Raw genomic sequence first — 17,206 nt, 5'->3', positions numbered from 1 at the left:
ATAGGGGGGTTTTGCTGTCTCTGGCTAGGGTTTTGGTAACTCGATCGATCGATCGCCTTATACCTCCATTTTCGAATCACAGAGAGCTTCAAGCTATCAATAACAATGGCGGTTGATGGAAACTCTTTCGAAGTTACTCCTGAAACCGAGAAATTTCTCTGCGAGCGATTGCTGGATCAAACGCAACCGATTTCGGAGCGGTTCAGAGTCCTCTTCTCTCTCCGCAATCTTCGAGGCCCTGCCCCTCGCAATGCTCTCATCCACGGTTTGTTCCCTCTCTCTGTGCGATAATTTATGTGCTTCTGTTATTAATACTATAATCGCCTGATAATTATTTTGCTTGAGAAGTAATCATGTTAGAGCATCTCCATTTAGACTTTTAGCGAAAGATTTAGTGAAATTTTAGGGATAAATGTGTTTTTTAAATGAAATTAGTAGCTATTATATCAGCTTAATTGTAGAAAGATTACATTAAGCTATAATATCCTCTTTTGGATAGCAAACTGATCCTACTAAAAACAAAGCTTTGGGCGTTAGGAATCGAAATATGTTTTTTTTTAGCTAAACAAATTTGGAGGTTTTAGGAATGAGATTTTGGAGGTTTTTAAAAGAAGAACAATTTTTAGGGATAACTGTTTTTTTAGCTGAATTACGGGGATGGAGACAGAGAGAAGCTGATATGAATGCTCTTAGCTCGCTGTAATACAAAAATTGCCGAAAATGGCTATGCGCTGTGAGTCATCCTTTTTTTATCCGTTCTTCACTGCCACCTCAGGTCCAGATCACAAGGTTTTTGTTCAATAGTTGGTGTATGTTTTGCTTGTAAGAAGATGAATACTTGGATATCTCTTACAAAGCTGCTTTTGCATGCTATGTTTCATGAAATTTAATCAAATTTTATAACGAGGAAGTTTTATTATAAATTTCAGTATTTCACAACTGTTATTGTTGCACCGGCAAACAAAATTTCCTCTTTTTGTTAGTCAGTTCATTTTATATGAGTTGATGTGAGTGAGTCATCTTTCTGTTTACCTGGAACCGTGTGTGGTGTGCATATTGGATGTAATGCTATGAGCCTATGAATGTAATTGTATGTTCATATGTGGTAGTGTGCTTTTATCACGTATTCGAAATTATGAGATGTATAATTTTGATCATTGCAGCAACAAAAGATCCTTCAAATCTGTTGGCACATGAGGCTGCTTTTGCCTTAGGTCAAATGCAAGATGCTGATGCTATTCCTGCTTTGACACTTGTTCTTAATGATCTTTCTTTGCATCCTATTGTACGCCATGAGGTTAGCTTCTTTCCCACATTTTCTTGCTATTTTTTCGTTTTTATACTTTGTTTACCAGCAGGTAGCAACAATTAACTGTTTTGCTTGTATTACATACGCATGAACAGGCTGCAGAAGCTCTTGGTGCCATCGGTTTAGAGAGTAATATTTCTCTTTTAAAGGATAGTTTGGATTCAGATCCAGCACAAGAGGTTCGGGAGACATGTGAATTGGCTCTTTCTCGGATTCAGGAGCTGAAAAATGTCGGTGAAAATAATCAGTCATCTACAATAGAGGCATCACCGTTTCTATCAGTTGATCCTGCTGCACCTGCTTCTTGCTCTTCCGTAAATGAACTAAGGTTTGTTGCATAATATAGTTGTAATTTACCCCTTCTGCTACCTTTTATTTGTCTCCAAATACCGTTAAATATCTGCAATCAAGTGTTAAAATTAAAAGATGGCCCTGTTTTTTCACAAAAATATCTCCTTTTATATCTTTGAGTAAAATGCCATTTTGGTCCCTGAGGTTTGGCCAGTTTTGCGACTTTCGTCCAATGGTTTGTTTTTCCGCATCTGTATCCTAAAGGTTTGAAATCTTGCCATTTTCATCTTGCTCGTTAACTCCATCCATTTTTCTCTGTTAAGTCAGGGTATTTCAGTCTTTTTTGTTAACTTAAAGGGCAATCCAGTCTTTTTCATGGTGGGCATTCGGTCTTTTTACATAAAGTGAAAAGGACCTGATTGCCCTTTAAGTTAACTAAAAAGATGGAAATACCCCTGACTTAACAGAGAAAAATGAATGGCGTTAACGAGCCGGATGAAAATGTCAAGATTTAAACCTTTTGGATCCAGATGCGGAAAAACAAACCTTTGAACGAAAGTCGCAAAACTGGCCAAACCTCAAGGACCAAATTGGCATTTTACTCTATATCTTTTTTTTGTTGATAATGTTTATCTTGAGAAATTGTTAAACATCGAATAGAACATCTACTTCTGACATTATATGATCATTGATATACGGGCGACGTTTAATTTCTTACAGGGAGATCATATTAAATGAAGAAAAAGGCATGTATGAGAGGTACGCAGCTCTTTTCGGACTCCGAAATCATGGAGGTGATGAAGCAGTTGCTGCCATAATAGAATCATTAAACGCAAAAAGTGCTTTATTGCGACACGAGGTCTGCAATTTAGTTGTTTCTTTTTACTAATTTTGGAACCTCGTATTCGTCTCTCTGTAAACCAACTGTTTTTTTTTACTTGGATTTCAGGTTGCCTATGTGTTGGGACAGTTGCAAAACAAAGCGGCTTCAGATGCACTTTCAAGAGTACTTAAAGATGTGAACGAGCATCCTATGGTTAGACATGAAGCTGCTGAGGCTTTAGGTTCCATTGCAGGTTTGGTTACCTATGGTGTATATTGATTTTGAACCTTATGTTAAACAAGAAACGTGTGGTAGGTTGTAAATGTTAGATTGTTTACACAATTATCTAGATGCGGGAAAATAAATTTTCAGAAAATACTTTCTAAAATAATTTTAAAAAATAAAGTGATTTTTTTTATTTAAAAATGTGGTACTGGGTGCTCTCCTGTCTCCTCCAATATCAAACTTAAAGTTATTTTTTCTGTTTTTTTTTTAAACTTTTTTGTTCAAGATACAATACACTTTTTCATTATAAATCTACTATACTTTTTAATAACATTTGGTGGAAAATGGGCTGTATTGGGTAGGTAGTCAAACATGGTTTTTAGGGTCAAAACAGCTGTGTTGGGTTGACTCGGGACACTTTTATGGAAAACTTGATGTTTCTGACGTTAATAAACCATTTTTGTAGATGACCAATGTATATCTCTACTTGAGGAATTCTCCAAAGATCCAGAGCCGATTGTTTCACAGAGCTGTGAAGTTGCTCTAAGCATGCTGGATTTTGAACGATCCGGCAAATCATTCGAGGTACTTGGAAGATTAAGTTTCGCTCATTGTATACGAAAACTGTATCGTGTTAAGAGCGATTGGTTTAATCTATGTTGTTTTCTGCAGTACCTCTTTATGCAGGCACCTCAATTGCAGGAGGCAGCATGATGGTTTCACTTTGTTGTGTGTTTTGTTACCATTGAGTTTTGAAGGATGTAGTCAACAGTTCACTTACAAGATGGTGGGTCAGGTGATGAATTCCTAGATTATGACAATAACAGTAAGTTAATAACTTATTGAATACAACATTTGTCTCTTGCTTTTGTATAAACTCACTTCTATTAAAAATGATAAGTTCTATATGAAAGTATAATTTATACAAAGAAAATTAATAAATTTTATAACTTATAAAATATTAAACTTTATATGCAAATGACTTCGAATTGGCTTATCCATAAAACGCAACGACGAATAAAGAAACGTTAAAGTGAAAACCACTTTTACAAATTCATTGCATTTTGCAGATTTACGTAAACAAAGAAACATAAAGGTCGAAAACCACTATTGAGTTTTACAAAATTGTGTTTTATAATAAGTCGTCTCTTCTTTTCCATGTCAACATGTAACGACTTCGTTCACATTCCGTTCACTATCATAAGAAAACAACTCACAATTGTTACCTTCATTATATCCTTCAATGATTGACGACATTAATCTGGTTGTTCGGAGGTGGTACCGGTGCCGGCGCTTGTAGGACATCGACGGAGATGACGTATTCGCTAGTTTTCTTCGTCATGGCAGCCGGAACGGTGTCGTTTAGTTGATCTAATCTAATTGGAATTATGTGGAATTCTGGCGTACACCGCACTGGAAATGTTCACTGGTGTTGCTGGAAGTGGTAGTGTTGGTATCATCTGGGTTTTTTCTAGATCTAAGGTTATGAGTTAAATGAGACTAATTAGTGTTTGACTAAAATGTCCCTTCTTTCCTGTATATTTTTATCTTTGCCATGTGTCAATTTATTATTGCTTTCGACCATTCTCACCCAAAACAAACGTCCTATTTGATAATTTATAAATGATAATGATACGGTCGGCTTGGTTTACAGAGCCGGTTCTAATTTCCAAACTAGACTAAACAGTTAAACCTACAAAATATTAAAACCAAACCATTGTATATAAATCGATCAAACCAGTTGATTCTCTTCACTTTGGACTGTTTAATCAGTTTCAAGATTTATGAACATCCGAGGTTAAGGCCAACCTGGGGCACTCCACGGGTAAGCCTTTGTGGGTTCGAACCCGGGCCAGCACACCGTCGCCACCCCTGTGGGTTAGGCGTGCGAGTATGCGAAGCTAGCACTGGTACCCGCTCTAGATTGTTGATTTTGATGATTGGTGTTGACCTCCAACGGTCTTATGACCGTTTACTTAAAAAAATTGTTTTATTTATTTTTTAAACCTTATAAATAATCACATCTTTCTCAAACCATTTTCACTCTAAACCATCTGATCCTCACTAAACCCTTACTCATTTTCATTCTCATCATCTTTTTCTCAATGGCTAATCATTCATACGAAAAAATGAGTATTTACTTACCGCCAAATGATTACGAAGATGACTTTTCAACCGATAGTAGCTTACTTTATTTCGTAGAGAAGCTTGAGGAACTCGAAGCGGAAGACACGGCAATGTCGTCGGTCGTTCCAAAAAAAATCGTCAAGCGTGATCGTGTACAAGGTAACGAAAATTTTATGAACGATAATTTTGTTGATGAACCAAAGTATGACAATGAAACATTCTGTTACCGTTTTCGTATATTTCTACAATTATTCCTAAGAATTGTTGGTGATATTGAAGCCCAATATCCTTGGTTTCAAGAGGGATATGATAGACAATACAAAAAGAGTTTTACGGCAATACAAAAAGTTACATCCGCAATTAAACAACTCGTGACCGATAATACTCCCAACGAGAACGACGAGTATTTACAAATGGCCGAAAGGACTTCGCGAGAGTGCCTATAATTTTTTTGCAACACCGTTAACCAATTGTACGACGATGAGTACATGCGTAGGCCGACAAGCACCGACGTAGCGAATTTATACAAAAACCATGATGAAAAACACCACATTCCAGGGATGCTAGGTAACATTGATTGTACGCATCTTGTGTGGAGGATGTGTCCCACAACATTACGAGGCTAGTATATGAGAGATGATTACCAGTACCCAACGGTCATGGTCGAAGTGCTCGCGTCACAAGGTTTACGGTTTTGGCATGCGCATTGTAGATCTCCCAATTCACTAAAAGATATCGATGTTCTCTAACAGTCTCCAATATACCTCGCTGAACAGTTTGGAACTGCGCCTAAGTGTCCATTTCAAGTGAATGGATATCCAGACAAACGTGGATACTATTTAACCGACGGGATCTACCCTACTTGGTCAACATTTGTGAAAACGTTTCCATATTTTGTCGATCCGAATGAAAACAAGTTCAAGAAATTGCAAGAAGGGGCAAGAAAAGATGTAGAGCGGGCTTTTGGTGTCCTAAAAGGAAAATGGGGGCATACTTAGGAGACCCATGTAGAGCGGGCTTTTGGTGTCCTAAAAGATTATTAGCGTGACATATACGTGCATGATACTTCACAATATGATCTTAAAGGACCAGGGGCATGCGTTCTCACCTGTCCACATTAGGGATCCAGTCGTCGAACCCGTTTTTTACGACGCAATGCTTGTGGAATTGATTGATAGTGATACACATTATCGACTTAAAAATGATCTTCTCGTCCATCTTGCAGCTCAAGATCTACCGTACCTCAAGGAGGAAGACGATGAGCAGTATGGTTTTTTTTAGTTTTTTTTTATTTTATTTTTATTAGTTTGCTTTGAATTATGTATTTTTATTTTTATTCAATGAAGTTTACTTTTTATCTAACATTTGACTATTTTTAATTAAAAAAAAATGTTTTTTGGCATGGGTAGACGTCGCCACTACTTACTAGCTAATGGTTACTTTGCACTAAATTTGACGTGACGTGTGATTGTTGGTCGAGGCTATGATACATTGATACTTACCCTTGAGTGTCTCTTCCTCCCTAATAGACAGTTAGGAGAGGAGCTCCCTTCACCCCAGTCCAGAAAGATCATAGGATTCATATGGTACCATTGGCATAGACGCTCTAACCATAATTGCACCTATATGTACTTATGTAACGGGTGGCAATGAACCATTATGGTTTCTTTCAGGGCTGGAGCGAAGGAGAGCTCCAATCATAACCATTCAGTGTAACCCTCATTTCTCCTAACTTAACCCTAAATATGGAATACAAAACTTAAGGTTTTCTGTTGATGTTCATGGATGTAGAAGCCAAATGCCCGAATGCTTTATATAGGCAACAGGAATCGTGCCTATAAGGATCTCAACCATTTCAAAAGATATAAAATATTAATTTCAAGATTTATTTATTCAAAGCTTATCTCTGAAAAGTGATGATACTAAAACATTGCTTTCATTTACATACTTATTGAGATTTTGATTTAAAGTATCATTTTCATTAATTATTAAATAAATATATAAAGAGAAAGTTATTGCACGCATGTAATTAACTTATTAGCCCATTAATTTGGATAAAAGGGAAATTAAATTCACTATTTTTAAAATAAAGACATGATCGTCTATTTCTGCATGGACACATATATACTATCATCAAACTTTTTGAATATAAAAATTCTAATAAAGTATTATTAGAGAGGAGGGGGCGCTCATCGATGATACTTCCTACCAACCAATCCAACAACGTCACCTCAACTACCACATACCACAACCCAGAGACCACTCTACCGGCGTCGGTGCTCCCGCCTAGAAGAAGACAATTTTGCAGGTCTCTCTCTTCTACACACATTTACCTCTCCTCTCCACACACACTACCCTAATTGGTGACTAATACCCATGGTCACAAGCCGCACACCCTACCCGAATGAAAGGTGTTCGTGTACCCGTCACGGTTAAGTACCCAAAGGGGTACCTGAATGGTGCCCCCTCCTCCCTTAGTCGGCTAGTTGCATCAATATATTTCTGGGTGGAGTATTGTCATTAGCACATGAAATTTCTAGGGTTTTTTATGGTCCGGTTTAATTGGTTTTGATAAAGAATTTGGGCTAAACCGATAATTTGGGTTTCAGAGAACAACAAACCAAACCGGCCATGTTGAGTCGGTTGGTCGGATTGACCGATCTTACCGGATTGACGGTTTGCATGTTCATTTTTGATGGAATAACCAATAAAGATGGTTCACGGTTGAAATTCATATACATAACTACGTACCCTAAAAATGAAAAAGAATATATGTGAATAATAAGAGTTATACAATCTATTTGGTTTACGTAGTTGGTTCCAGGTTCTAACACCAGGCAATGCCATTAAACCAACAAAGTATTTGTTCAACACTAGCCAGTACCATTAAACCGGCAAAGTATTTGAATATCAATCCAGCTGACTTGTCTTGTTTTAGATGGTTCAATTTCAACGATTTATAAAACACTCTAAGGTTCTTCACGCTATATATATTTATTATACATGCTATATGTTTATTATTATTATTGTTGATATGTCATATAGTAAGTGAGAATTTGGTCATCAAAATGGATTTGTATTAATGGCTTGCAATTGGTAAAATAACCTATAACAACATGATTTATTGGTTATAACTTCATTTTATTTGCCTTTATTGGAAATATATTGATGATCTTTAGTAAAAGAATGGGATCCTAGTGAGAACTCTCAGAACACCATAACCATTTGGTTTTGTGAATCAAAAATATATATATTCACTTTACTTTAAACTAAAATAATTAATTAATAGGTCAACTTTTGACCACTCTAATCGAGTTTAAATCGAGTGACGTGAATTAAACCAGGTTAGTTTCCCCAACTTATTTTAGTTTAAAAATCCTTTTTGGATCGTATTTTATAATTATACTTACTAGGTTAGTTCCCCGTGTGTTACACGGGTTGAACAATTTAAACTTTATAATAAATATTTCTTGTAAACGCAAATCCAAGACGAAGACATTTATATACCAAATTGACATAAATGAGTTAATATAAAGATGATTTATGTTGGTACTATAAAATTCATCAAAAAAAAAACATGTAATCAAACTGTCGTTTAAATAATACAAAAATAAATATATTAGATAATACTCATTATTATATTTACGTATTACATTACACTTATGTAATGAGAAATAAAAGGTTACAATTATAACTCGCACATTACCGAAAGTAATTTGAATCCAAAAAATATTCACATAATTTATAAGTATCTATATATTTATTTGTACACAACATTAAATCTTTTATTCATAACTTTACCATCTCTATCTAGAATTAGTAGTTTTACCCCGTCTCTACTTTTAATTATTAATAACTTTACCATCTCTATATATTTCGATTTTTTTCTTTTCTAGATAACCTCAACGATTGTCATGTGTCTCAAATTGATTTACTTATATGTATAGATAGATTATAGTACATTTTTAATTCTCAAAAAAAAAAAAATCGAAATATATAACTTAGTAAATCAACTAAATAAAACCCAATATGAATTGAAACTTTAACTTAGTAAACAATGTATAATTTTTCCGTAACATGTTATCATGATTAACAATATATCATCGTAATTGATTTTGAAAATTAAAATTTGAATAAAAATATTAAGTAGGGATTAAATTATTTTTTCGAAGATTTAAGGATTAATTGTTTTTTAATTTAGGATTAACTAATGAAACTAAAAGGATTATGTTTAAGGCGGGAAAATAGAATTCTAGATAGCCTTAATGATTGCCATGTGTCTCAAATTGGTTTACTTTATTATATGTATAGATTTATAGATGTGAGAACATAAGTAATTCATATCCATACCAAAAGCTGGTCTATCCAAAATATGAAGTCGCCTATTCGATAATTCGTTATGTTTTAAAAGATGTTTCTAACGTGCTTAAAATAACCCCATATTTTTATATTATTTAATATATGTTTTCTTTCATAAAAAATACGAAACTATATTATAATCTAATTTTTATATTACATATTTTCATAAATCAACTGATTACAAATTAAATAAAAGTAATATATATTCTTTCTAACTCTGCTGCAAGTTATAGCAATAATAATTATACAATAATTACAATGATAATAACAAAACAATTAATAATAACTTCAATTCCATATATGTTTAATACTTAATATTGTATACTTGCATGTACATCATTTCACTTGGAGAAATATGTCCTAAAGCAAGTTGTAGCTGTGCTAAATGTAAACGGGACTAGGAACTGCATCCATGATTGTTTCTGTAACGTTTTCAACTTAAACTTAATTTACATACATGTGTCGAGATACGTAACAATCAAAAGAACAACTTAATATATAAGACTTCGGCTTTTCGGGGCAGGAATGATATAAAGCTATCGCGCTAACAACACGTGGATGATTCGTTAAGTTGAAAAACTAAACCATGTGATCGAATTTTTGATTGTGCATGATATGTAGATATTGAAAGAAAACATACAACTTTGTTGGGTTTAGATTTAACTATTTAAGATTAGGTTCCATTTGCAAGATGCTTCATATTGAGATGTGGAAATTATGAACAATTGACAAAGAGGCAACACGAAATCACAAAGTTGCAAAATGATATGATTTTAGATGCCTTTGATGGATTAGATGCTTTTATTCTTCATGCAATTGGGGTTGACTCTATCCTTAGTAGTTATCTAGAGCCAATTTCTAGGTAACTTAAGGATCTTTCGTACTTGTATTGATTGATTAAGGTCCTACCAACATCTCGTGTCTGATTTTCGCGTGTATAAATAAGGGTTAGCCCTTCGTTGGGTTAGAACATATGAGTAGCGTATGATACATGAAAAGCAATTGTTTGCTTTAGCATGTTTTTGCGACTATGAAATTTACAAGAGAAGAATATTAAGCAAGTGGCGATTGAGGGGTGCGTACATGAAGATACTATCAAGAAAACTTTTTTGTCTTCTCTCCCTCAGAGACTCCCAACATTTTGAATTGTCAGATGTTCGATGTCTCTGGAGAGAGAAGACCAAAAATTGTCTTGGTCTTTAAGATTAACAATTAAGATGAATCTCAAACTCTTGTAAAAATCTTTTGGTTATTTAGCTTTTCTTTATAGTTTGTTTAATCAAGAAACAGGAGCTGATTTCATATTTTCTTAATCACAAAAATTATAATAGTTTTATTAAACATATAGGGTTAAGTTCACGTACAAAGTGCCTTATCGTACAAAAGACATGAAAAAGCCAAAAAAAACTCGGTGGCATTTTCGTAATTATTTGCTCGTATGGTAATTATCAAAATTACTCTAAAAATGATCTTGTAGAGTAATTTTAATCTTGTAGGGTAACTATCAAAATTACTCTACAAGTATATCCTGTAGAGTAATTTTGATCTTGTATAGTAATTATCAAAGTTATTCTACAAGTGTATCAAAATTACTCTGCATCAAAATTACTCTACAAATGTATCAAAATTACTATAAGTGTATCAAAATTACTATACAAGTGTATCAAATAATATGCAATTCAAAATTACTCTACAAAATCATTTGTAGAGTAATTATGATACTCTACAAAATTACCTTACAAGATCAAAATTACCATACAAGATCATTTGTATAGTAATTATGATACTTTACAAAATTAATCTACAAGATCAAAATTACCCTAAAAGAACATTTTACAAAATTACTCTTTAAGATCAAAATTACCTTACAAGATCATTTGTAGAGTAATTTTGATAATTACTCTACGAGTAAATAATTACGAAAATGCTATCGCGTTTTCTTTTTACATTTTCACCCTATTCGTAGGTTTTATATGATAAAGGTATTTGTATTTGATCTTTTATCTAAACATATATTGCCTTAAATATCAATTTCTTATTTCTTTGGTAATGAAGGTTTTCTAATATTTATTTGATAATACAATGATTTTATAAAATAAATGACTATTAAAGTAAATAAAAATATTTGTATGCATTTGATAAACGATATCCATATTCTTTGATATAAAGTTTCAAACAAATTATACAAATTACCAATGTTGATGTTTCTTTTATTCTCTTCAGTTTCATTTAAAAGGTATGACTAAAAGAAGGAGAAATATATTATGTGCTCTTCTTGATATCTAATTATGTTAAGTCCCATACCTATTAGTTCATCTTTCCTTAATTTTTTCACCCAAATCTGTTGATAGTTTTTATGTGTGTATGCATGTTTATATCTTTATATATATCTTTATTAGAGTAATGAATAATACACTGCATCTGCATGCTACTATATTATTGAAGCATGCTTATGCGTTGACACCGAGCTTCTAAAAGGTCCTTAGAACAACTTTTCGATATGTGTTCTCCTTAACAAGAGATTCGCGCGCAATGACCTAATAGATGTCCTAAAGCAAGCTAAAGTGAAGTAGACATCATTGCTAAAGTAGGTTGTTTGAAATGAAACTTGAAAGAAGGAAATGAGTGAAAAATCTTCCACATATGTGGGTGAATAAACCTTAAAAGAGTTATAAGTAAGGAACTAAGATGTTTGGGAGGGGGATTCGTCCCTTGGTTTTTACTCTCATTCCAACGCACACACAAGGGGTGCAAATTTCGGTCTAAATGGGTTAGACGATTCAAACTCGAGCATGTTTGTGTCATTGCGCGACAGCTAAATTGCTTTTTAAAATTCTTTTAGTTGCAACTAAAAACATCTATGAGGAGTTTTGCTTCACTTGGTGTATGAGTATAGAGGATACCTCTAAGCTCTCTTGTTTGATAACTAAACATCTACAATAATCGTGTTCTATTTCAAGTCCCAATCGAATAATCAAACACAAGAACAAGAACAAATGGAATAACTCTCCAAGAACTTTTATTATAACCAAGAAAATATAACTCAAAAAACTTGATTACAATAACTCATAAACTATAACTCGGTTTATCTCTTCTCTTGTCTCTTCTCTCTTATCTTAATAATGTCTAACCCTAGCTTGGTTTATATAGACTAACCCTAACTTGGTCACCAAGACATTACCAAATATAATTATAACATAATTAGGAAACTTAACAAACTATGACCAACTCGTCAACATTGATCCCTCAAGTTCACCGACTTGTGACTTAAACTCCTTTGTCACCCTTTTACATCACCGACTTGTGATGAGTCAGAAATTACCGCCAACACTATTTTGTAAAGAAAAACATATAATCTTAATGGTATCTTTTACTAGTTGATTTCATTTTTGACAACATAACCACTGCTTTGGTTGTTGTATCTTGAGAGACAAATGTGAATAGTCCTGGAATCGGTTTTAAGGGAACCGTGATATTTTAAAATTATTTGGTATGTATTTGTATATTTTTTTTTGTAATTTATTTTCTACAAACAATATTGTATTGTTTATTGTTTCCCACAAAATTAAGATTTTATTTATTTTCTTATAAATGAAATTTGTTGCCTAGATGTAGTTGATTGTAAAGGTTAAAATATAAACTTCAATTGGATTTTAGTTGTAAAAAATTAAATTACATTGTGATAATTTAGTGTTACAAGTAATGGAAAATTGGAAATGACTTCCAAAAAGTGTGAAATTTGAGGTTCTTTTTTTGTGCAAATTACAGCATATAAATCCTTAATCCATAGATACTTGAGATGTTGAGTGCTTGGATTAATCTACCATCTCTAATGTATCATGTATCATCTCTTTATGCATGCACTTGAGGCAGCATGATGGTTTCACTTCATTCTGCTTTTCTGCCCTTGATGTTTGATGCACTTGTGGGCTTGACTTGATCATTGTTGATGTCTTCATTCTTTAAAAGCAAATATAAAGTCGATATCCGACTGCATATGCTGACCGCGTTGCATCATGAACATATACTTTTATAAAAGTCGGGCTCTCGAGGCTATAATAACATATTAGGCTGTAAGGCCCTACCGATTACTTACAAATCTTTTATAGCAAATGTTTAAATGGGAAGAAATGAGAGATATTACAAATAGTTTTGCAAGTAATATCGAACATACCAAATATGAATGATTCGATATGAATACTAACCACATTGTTTCAACTTTCATCTGTTTAATCACTCACTAAAGATTCTGATCAACACGAATCTTTATTTTGTTTGGCTAAAACCTCTCGGTTATCCGTTGGTTGTATTGTAATTGTAGGTTGATCACTGCCGCGAATCATCCCTTGCTTTTGTATATACGCCCACTTATCTTGAAATAGATACAATAATCCAATGCACACAATTTCTGCGGTGAAAAAAATAACCCAAGGCGTTATACTCCTTGATGATCTCTTCTGGTATGCGTGTAACCCTGTGTACACGTTGATGATCCCAAGTAGTGAAACCGTAGTTCCTAGCATCCAATGTGTAAAAAACCATGTACTTCGATTCTTGCCATCTCTGTAACAAGTAGAGGTGTCAGTTTTGGCCCATTTACTTGCATGTAGGTCGTTATATGTTATTGTTTATCTTTAACAGGTCAAACGGGTTAACTTAAGGATTTACCTTAAAAGGATGGATTCAAACTCATCAAATGAGTCGAAAACCACTCAAAGCTTATTCAAATGCATAATACCACATTAATCATTTTAAGACAAATGTAATATGATAGTAATGAACTTTTGCCGGTGTTCTTTTTTGGTAATTATAGCCTTTTTGATACGTTATAGCAACCCTACCCAGAACCATTGGCATAGCTTTCAAGGGGCCGGGAGGGGCGCCCGACCCCCCGAACTTTTCGCTCAGTAGTGTTTTATGTATGTACGTTTCTTGTAGAATTTTTGGGTATATACGTTTTCGACCCCCCGGTTTTATAAAAATAAGTTTTACTTATATAGAATTTTTAGGTTCGGTGACTTCCGACCCCCCGGTGCAAATTTTCAAGTTTCGCCACTGCCCAGAACGTTTGCACCCGTATTAAAAAGTATGCATTTTGACCCGTTACCCAACCCAACCCATTTGACCCGTTACCCAGTCCAACCTGTTGGCCCGCTTACCCAATCCAGCCAGTTTGACCCGTTACCTTATCCAGCCCATTTGACCCGTTAGCCAACCCATTCGATCCCTTAGCCAACCCATTTGACCCGTTACCCAACCAAGCCAACCCATTTAACCTGTTACCCAACCCAGCCCGTTGACCTGTTACCCAACCCAGCCCGTTGGCCCACTTACTCAATCCAGCCCGTTGGCCCGCATACCCAATCCAGCCCGTTTGAACCGTTACCCTATCCAGCCCGTTAGCCAACCCATTTGACCCGTTACCCAATCCAACCCATTTGACCCGTTACCCAATCCAACCCATTTAACCTGTTACCCAACCCTACCCATTGACCCGTATCCCAACCCAGCCCATTGACCCGTTACCCAATCCAGCCCATTTGGCCCATTACCTAACCCAGCCCATATGACTGCCTTTTAAGCCAAATCTAGCTTCAAGAAACTTTTATCTGTGTAAATGAGTATCACCTGGACGGACGTAGAAGCCCGCTAATTGCTTGCAACAGTACAAGCCCATAAAGAACTACCCCTAATCTCCTATGCATGTTGTTGAAAGTGTTGCTAAAATTCTTTACAGAAAGTACTGCTCCTGCTGCTACAAGAATCACTGACAGGATCTGCAATAAATAAATCAAAATCTTTTATCATGAAATAGTGAAATAAATACCCTTAAAATACAAAAAAAAAAAAAAAAATAGAGCCAAAGCATATTAAAAAAACCAATACTCTTAAAGTATATAGACAATCATTACAGGCAACTATAATTGCTCAATAAACAAACTTTATTCATTATTAAAGTAAAAAAAAAAAAGTTGGATTATAATGTAATTAATCACGTTAATGACTCGACGTAAATGATTAAAAATGCGCAAATGAACCTGACTACCTGAGTAACAGCATGTATAAAGAACATGATCCTTAGCCTTCTTCCTTGCACTTCTCGGTTCGACAATCTGATGGTTAAAATCCCAATGGGAATCAAGAAGCCCATAGAAGCCCATAGGAGAAACGCGTGGATAACGATCTGCGACGATAATCGACGATCGTTTAACATTTTGCTGTCCTTTTCTTTATGTTCTTGAGAGGAAGTAACTACATATGGAAGTAGAAGAACAAGAAGAATGATGATAAAGTTTGTAGCTTTAATGAAATATTCCATTGTTGTTTTGTGGCTAAAAAGTATGTGGTATGTGTGTGTTGTGTATCCCTTATTAGAAGCATATAAGTAGGCTGGTGGGAAAATCTTGAATGTTGATCAGTGGATTAATCAAGATTTATACTTGTGATTGAACAAAGTAAAGTTGAAAGAGATGTGATTTGAGATTAAATATAAAGTAGATGAATAATGAATTTGCATGGAGAATGATGGTTTTTTGAAGGGTTTTAGAGTTGGTGTAACAAATAGAAATAATGGTCCTAAAGTAAGATTAGATTATTACACAATGGGTCACTTTTTTAGTTGAAAGAAAATGGTGCAATTTAAAAAGTAAGAAAGAAAAACTCATATATTTTTTAAGGAATAAAATTGTCACATTGTCAAATTTTGCAAATTTCAAAAAGGTCAGGCTGTACTATACATACCACTATTGATTTTATGTTATATGGTTGTTTAAAAGGCGAAACCCGATAGTTAAACTTTTGTTTGACTGTCTGTTTACATGTTTACATACCTGTACGGTAGTTGAATTGCCTGTTTACATATCTATACGTTCGTTTAAGTGGAATTGTCAAAAGTAAATGCCAGTTTAAAAGTTAAAACGGCTAACGTGACAAGTACCAGGTGTATGCATATATGAAACACCCTTAAAAATGACAGTCTCATTTTTAAATTAACTAAATAAACGCGTAAACTAATAAATTTAAAGATTCATGTTTTTTTACAATCAAAATGGAATATGTACGACTAACAACTAAATAAACACATAAATTAATAAATATAAAGATTCACGTTTTTTACAATCAAAATGGAATATGTACAACTAACAACTAATTAAACACATAAATTAATAAATTTAAAGATTCACGTGTTTTTACAATCAAAATGAAATATGTATTAGGAAAAAACCTATCAAAGTTAAAATCAGCTTGAGACGTGAGAATTTGGGCCCAAGAGTCGGACAAACGGTCTATTAACTTGTTTCTGTACATATATATTATTGTCACGTAACTCAAGACAGATCATAACTTATAACTTAAAAGATATGTCTGTTTTAAGTTGGACCCTTTTTTAACACGCTTGTTTATCTTAATTTGCTAAGTATATGGATATGTTATGAGAACTCTTAAGTGTAACAAAATAGACAAATGGTCCCAAAAGAAGATTAGATTATATCACATGAGGGGTCACCTTTTTGGCTGAAAGAAAGTGGTGGAATTACAGAGCAAAGTGGTCAGGATAAAATCAATATGTTTGAAAACAAAAAGATAATGTCAAAGTGGATCTGCGAAATCCATCTTTTTTCAGCTCACCCCACTAGTTGGTGCTCCAAACTTTGTCACATGAGCTGGTTGTACAGTACAACCCATCAAATGCAGTGTTTGATTTTAACTACCAGCTGATGATTCCTATGTACCTAGAAGATAAACCTGTCCAATATGTCGTAAAGCTTGTATGGATAAATACGGAGAGCAAGCAGTGCATTGTAAAGAGCTCCCTGGGTTCAAATATCGGCATGACTGGGTGCGGAATGTTTTATGGGACATCCTGAGAAGAGCTGGGATTCCGGCTAAGAAAGAGGCTCCTGTGAATTTCCTTACAGACCCTATGGAAGGGATATCTACTTTGCAACCAACGGATCTGTTCATCTTTGGTTGGGCTAGGGGGAAACATGTTTGTGTAGACCTCACGGGGGTTTCCCCACTAGTTGGTTTAAGGGAAAACGGGTTTGTAGCTGGATAAACAGTAAGAAAGG

The 17,206-nt window shown here is 34.4% G+C and overlaps 3 protein-coding genes across 3 annotated transcripts; 2 read left to right on the top strand and 1 right to left on the bottom strand.

Annotated features, from left to right (window-relative positions):
• Nucleotides 1-3,564, top strand: LOC110884015 (deoxyhypusine hydroxylase). The gene is made up of 7 exons (XM_022131692.2): nt 1-265; nt 1,164-1,297; nt 1,405-1,637; nt 2,321-2,459; nt 2,550-2,676; nt 3,115-3,233; nt 3,321-3,564. Exons 1-7 carry the CDS (start codon nt 106-108, stop codon nt 3,360-3,362), a joined length of 954 nt encoding a protein of 317 aa, XP_021987384.1. The 5' UTR covers nt 1-105; the 3' UTR covers nt 3,363-3,564.
• Nucleotides 3,565-4,753: 1,189 nt separating this feature from the next.
• LOC110880573 lies at nt 4,754-5,221 on the top strand. Its single transcript, XM_022129070.1, has one exon. The coding sequence runs from the start codon at nt 4,754-4,756 to the stop codon at nt 5,219-5,221; it is 468 nt and encodes a 155-aa protein (XP_021984762.1).
• Nucleotides 5,222-13,222: 8,001 nt separating this feature from the next.
• Nucleotides 13,223-15,618, bottom strand: LOC110884016 (cytochrome b561 domain-containing protein At2g30890). Its single transcript, XM_022131693.2, has 3 exons — nt 15,181-15,618; nt 14,763-14,911; nt 13,223-13,697 (listed from the first exon to the last, which is right to left on the bottom strand). The coding sequence occupies exons 1-3, from the start codon at nt 15,451-15,453 to the stop codon at nt 13,388-13,390; spliced, it is 732 nt and encodes a 243-aa protein (XP_021987385.1). The 5' UTR covers nt 15,454-15,618; the 3' UTR covers nt 13,223-13,387.
• Nucleotides 15,619-17,206: the final 1,588 nt, after the last annotated feature.

The sequence above is a fragment of the Helianthus annuus genome, chromosome 10 (assembly GCF_002127325.2).
Source record: "Helianthus annuus cultivar XRQ/B chromosome 10, HanXRQr2.0-SUNRISE, whole genome shotgun sequence".
In the NCBI taxonomy this organism is placed as follows: domain Eukaryota; kingdom Viridiplantae; phylum Streptophyta; class Magnoliopsida; order Asterales; family Asteraceae; genus Helianthus; species Helianthus annuus.
The sequence above is the reverse complement of the archived record's forward strand: the minus strand, read 5'-3'. Positions and strand labels throughout refer to the sequence as shown.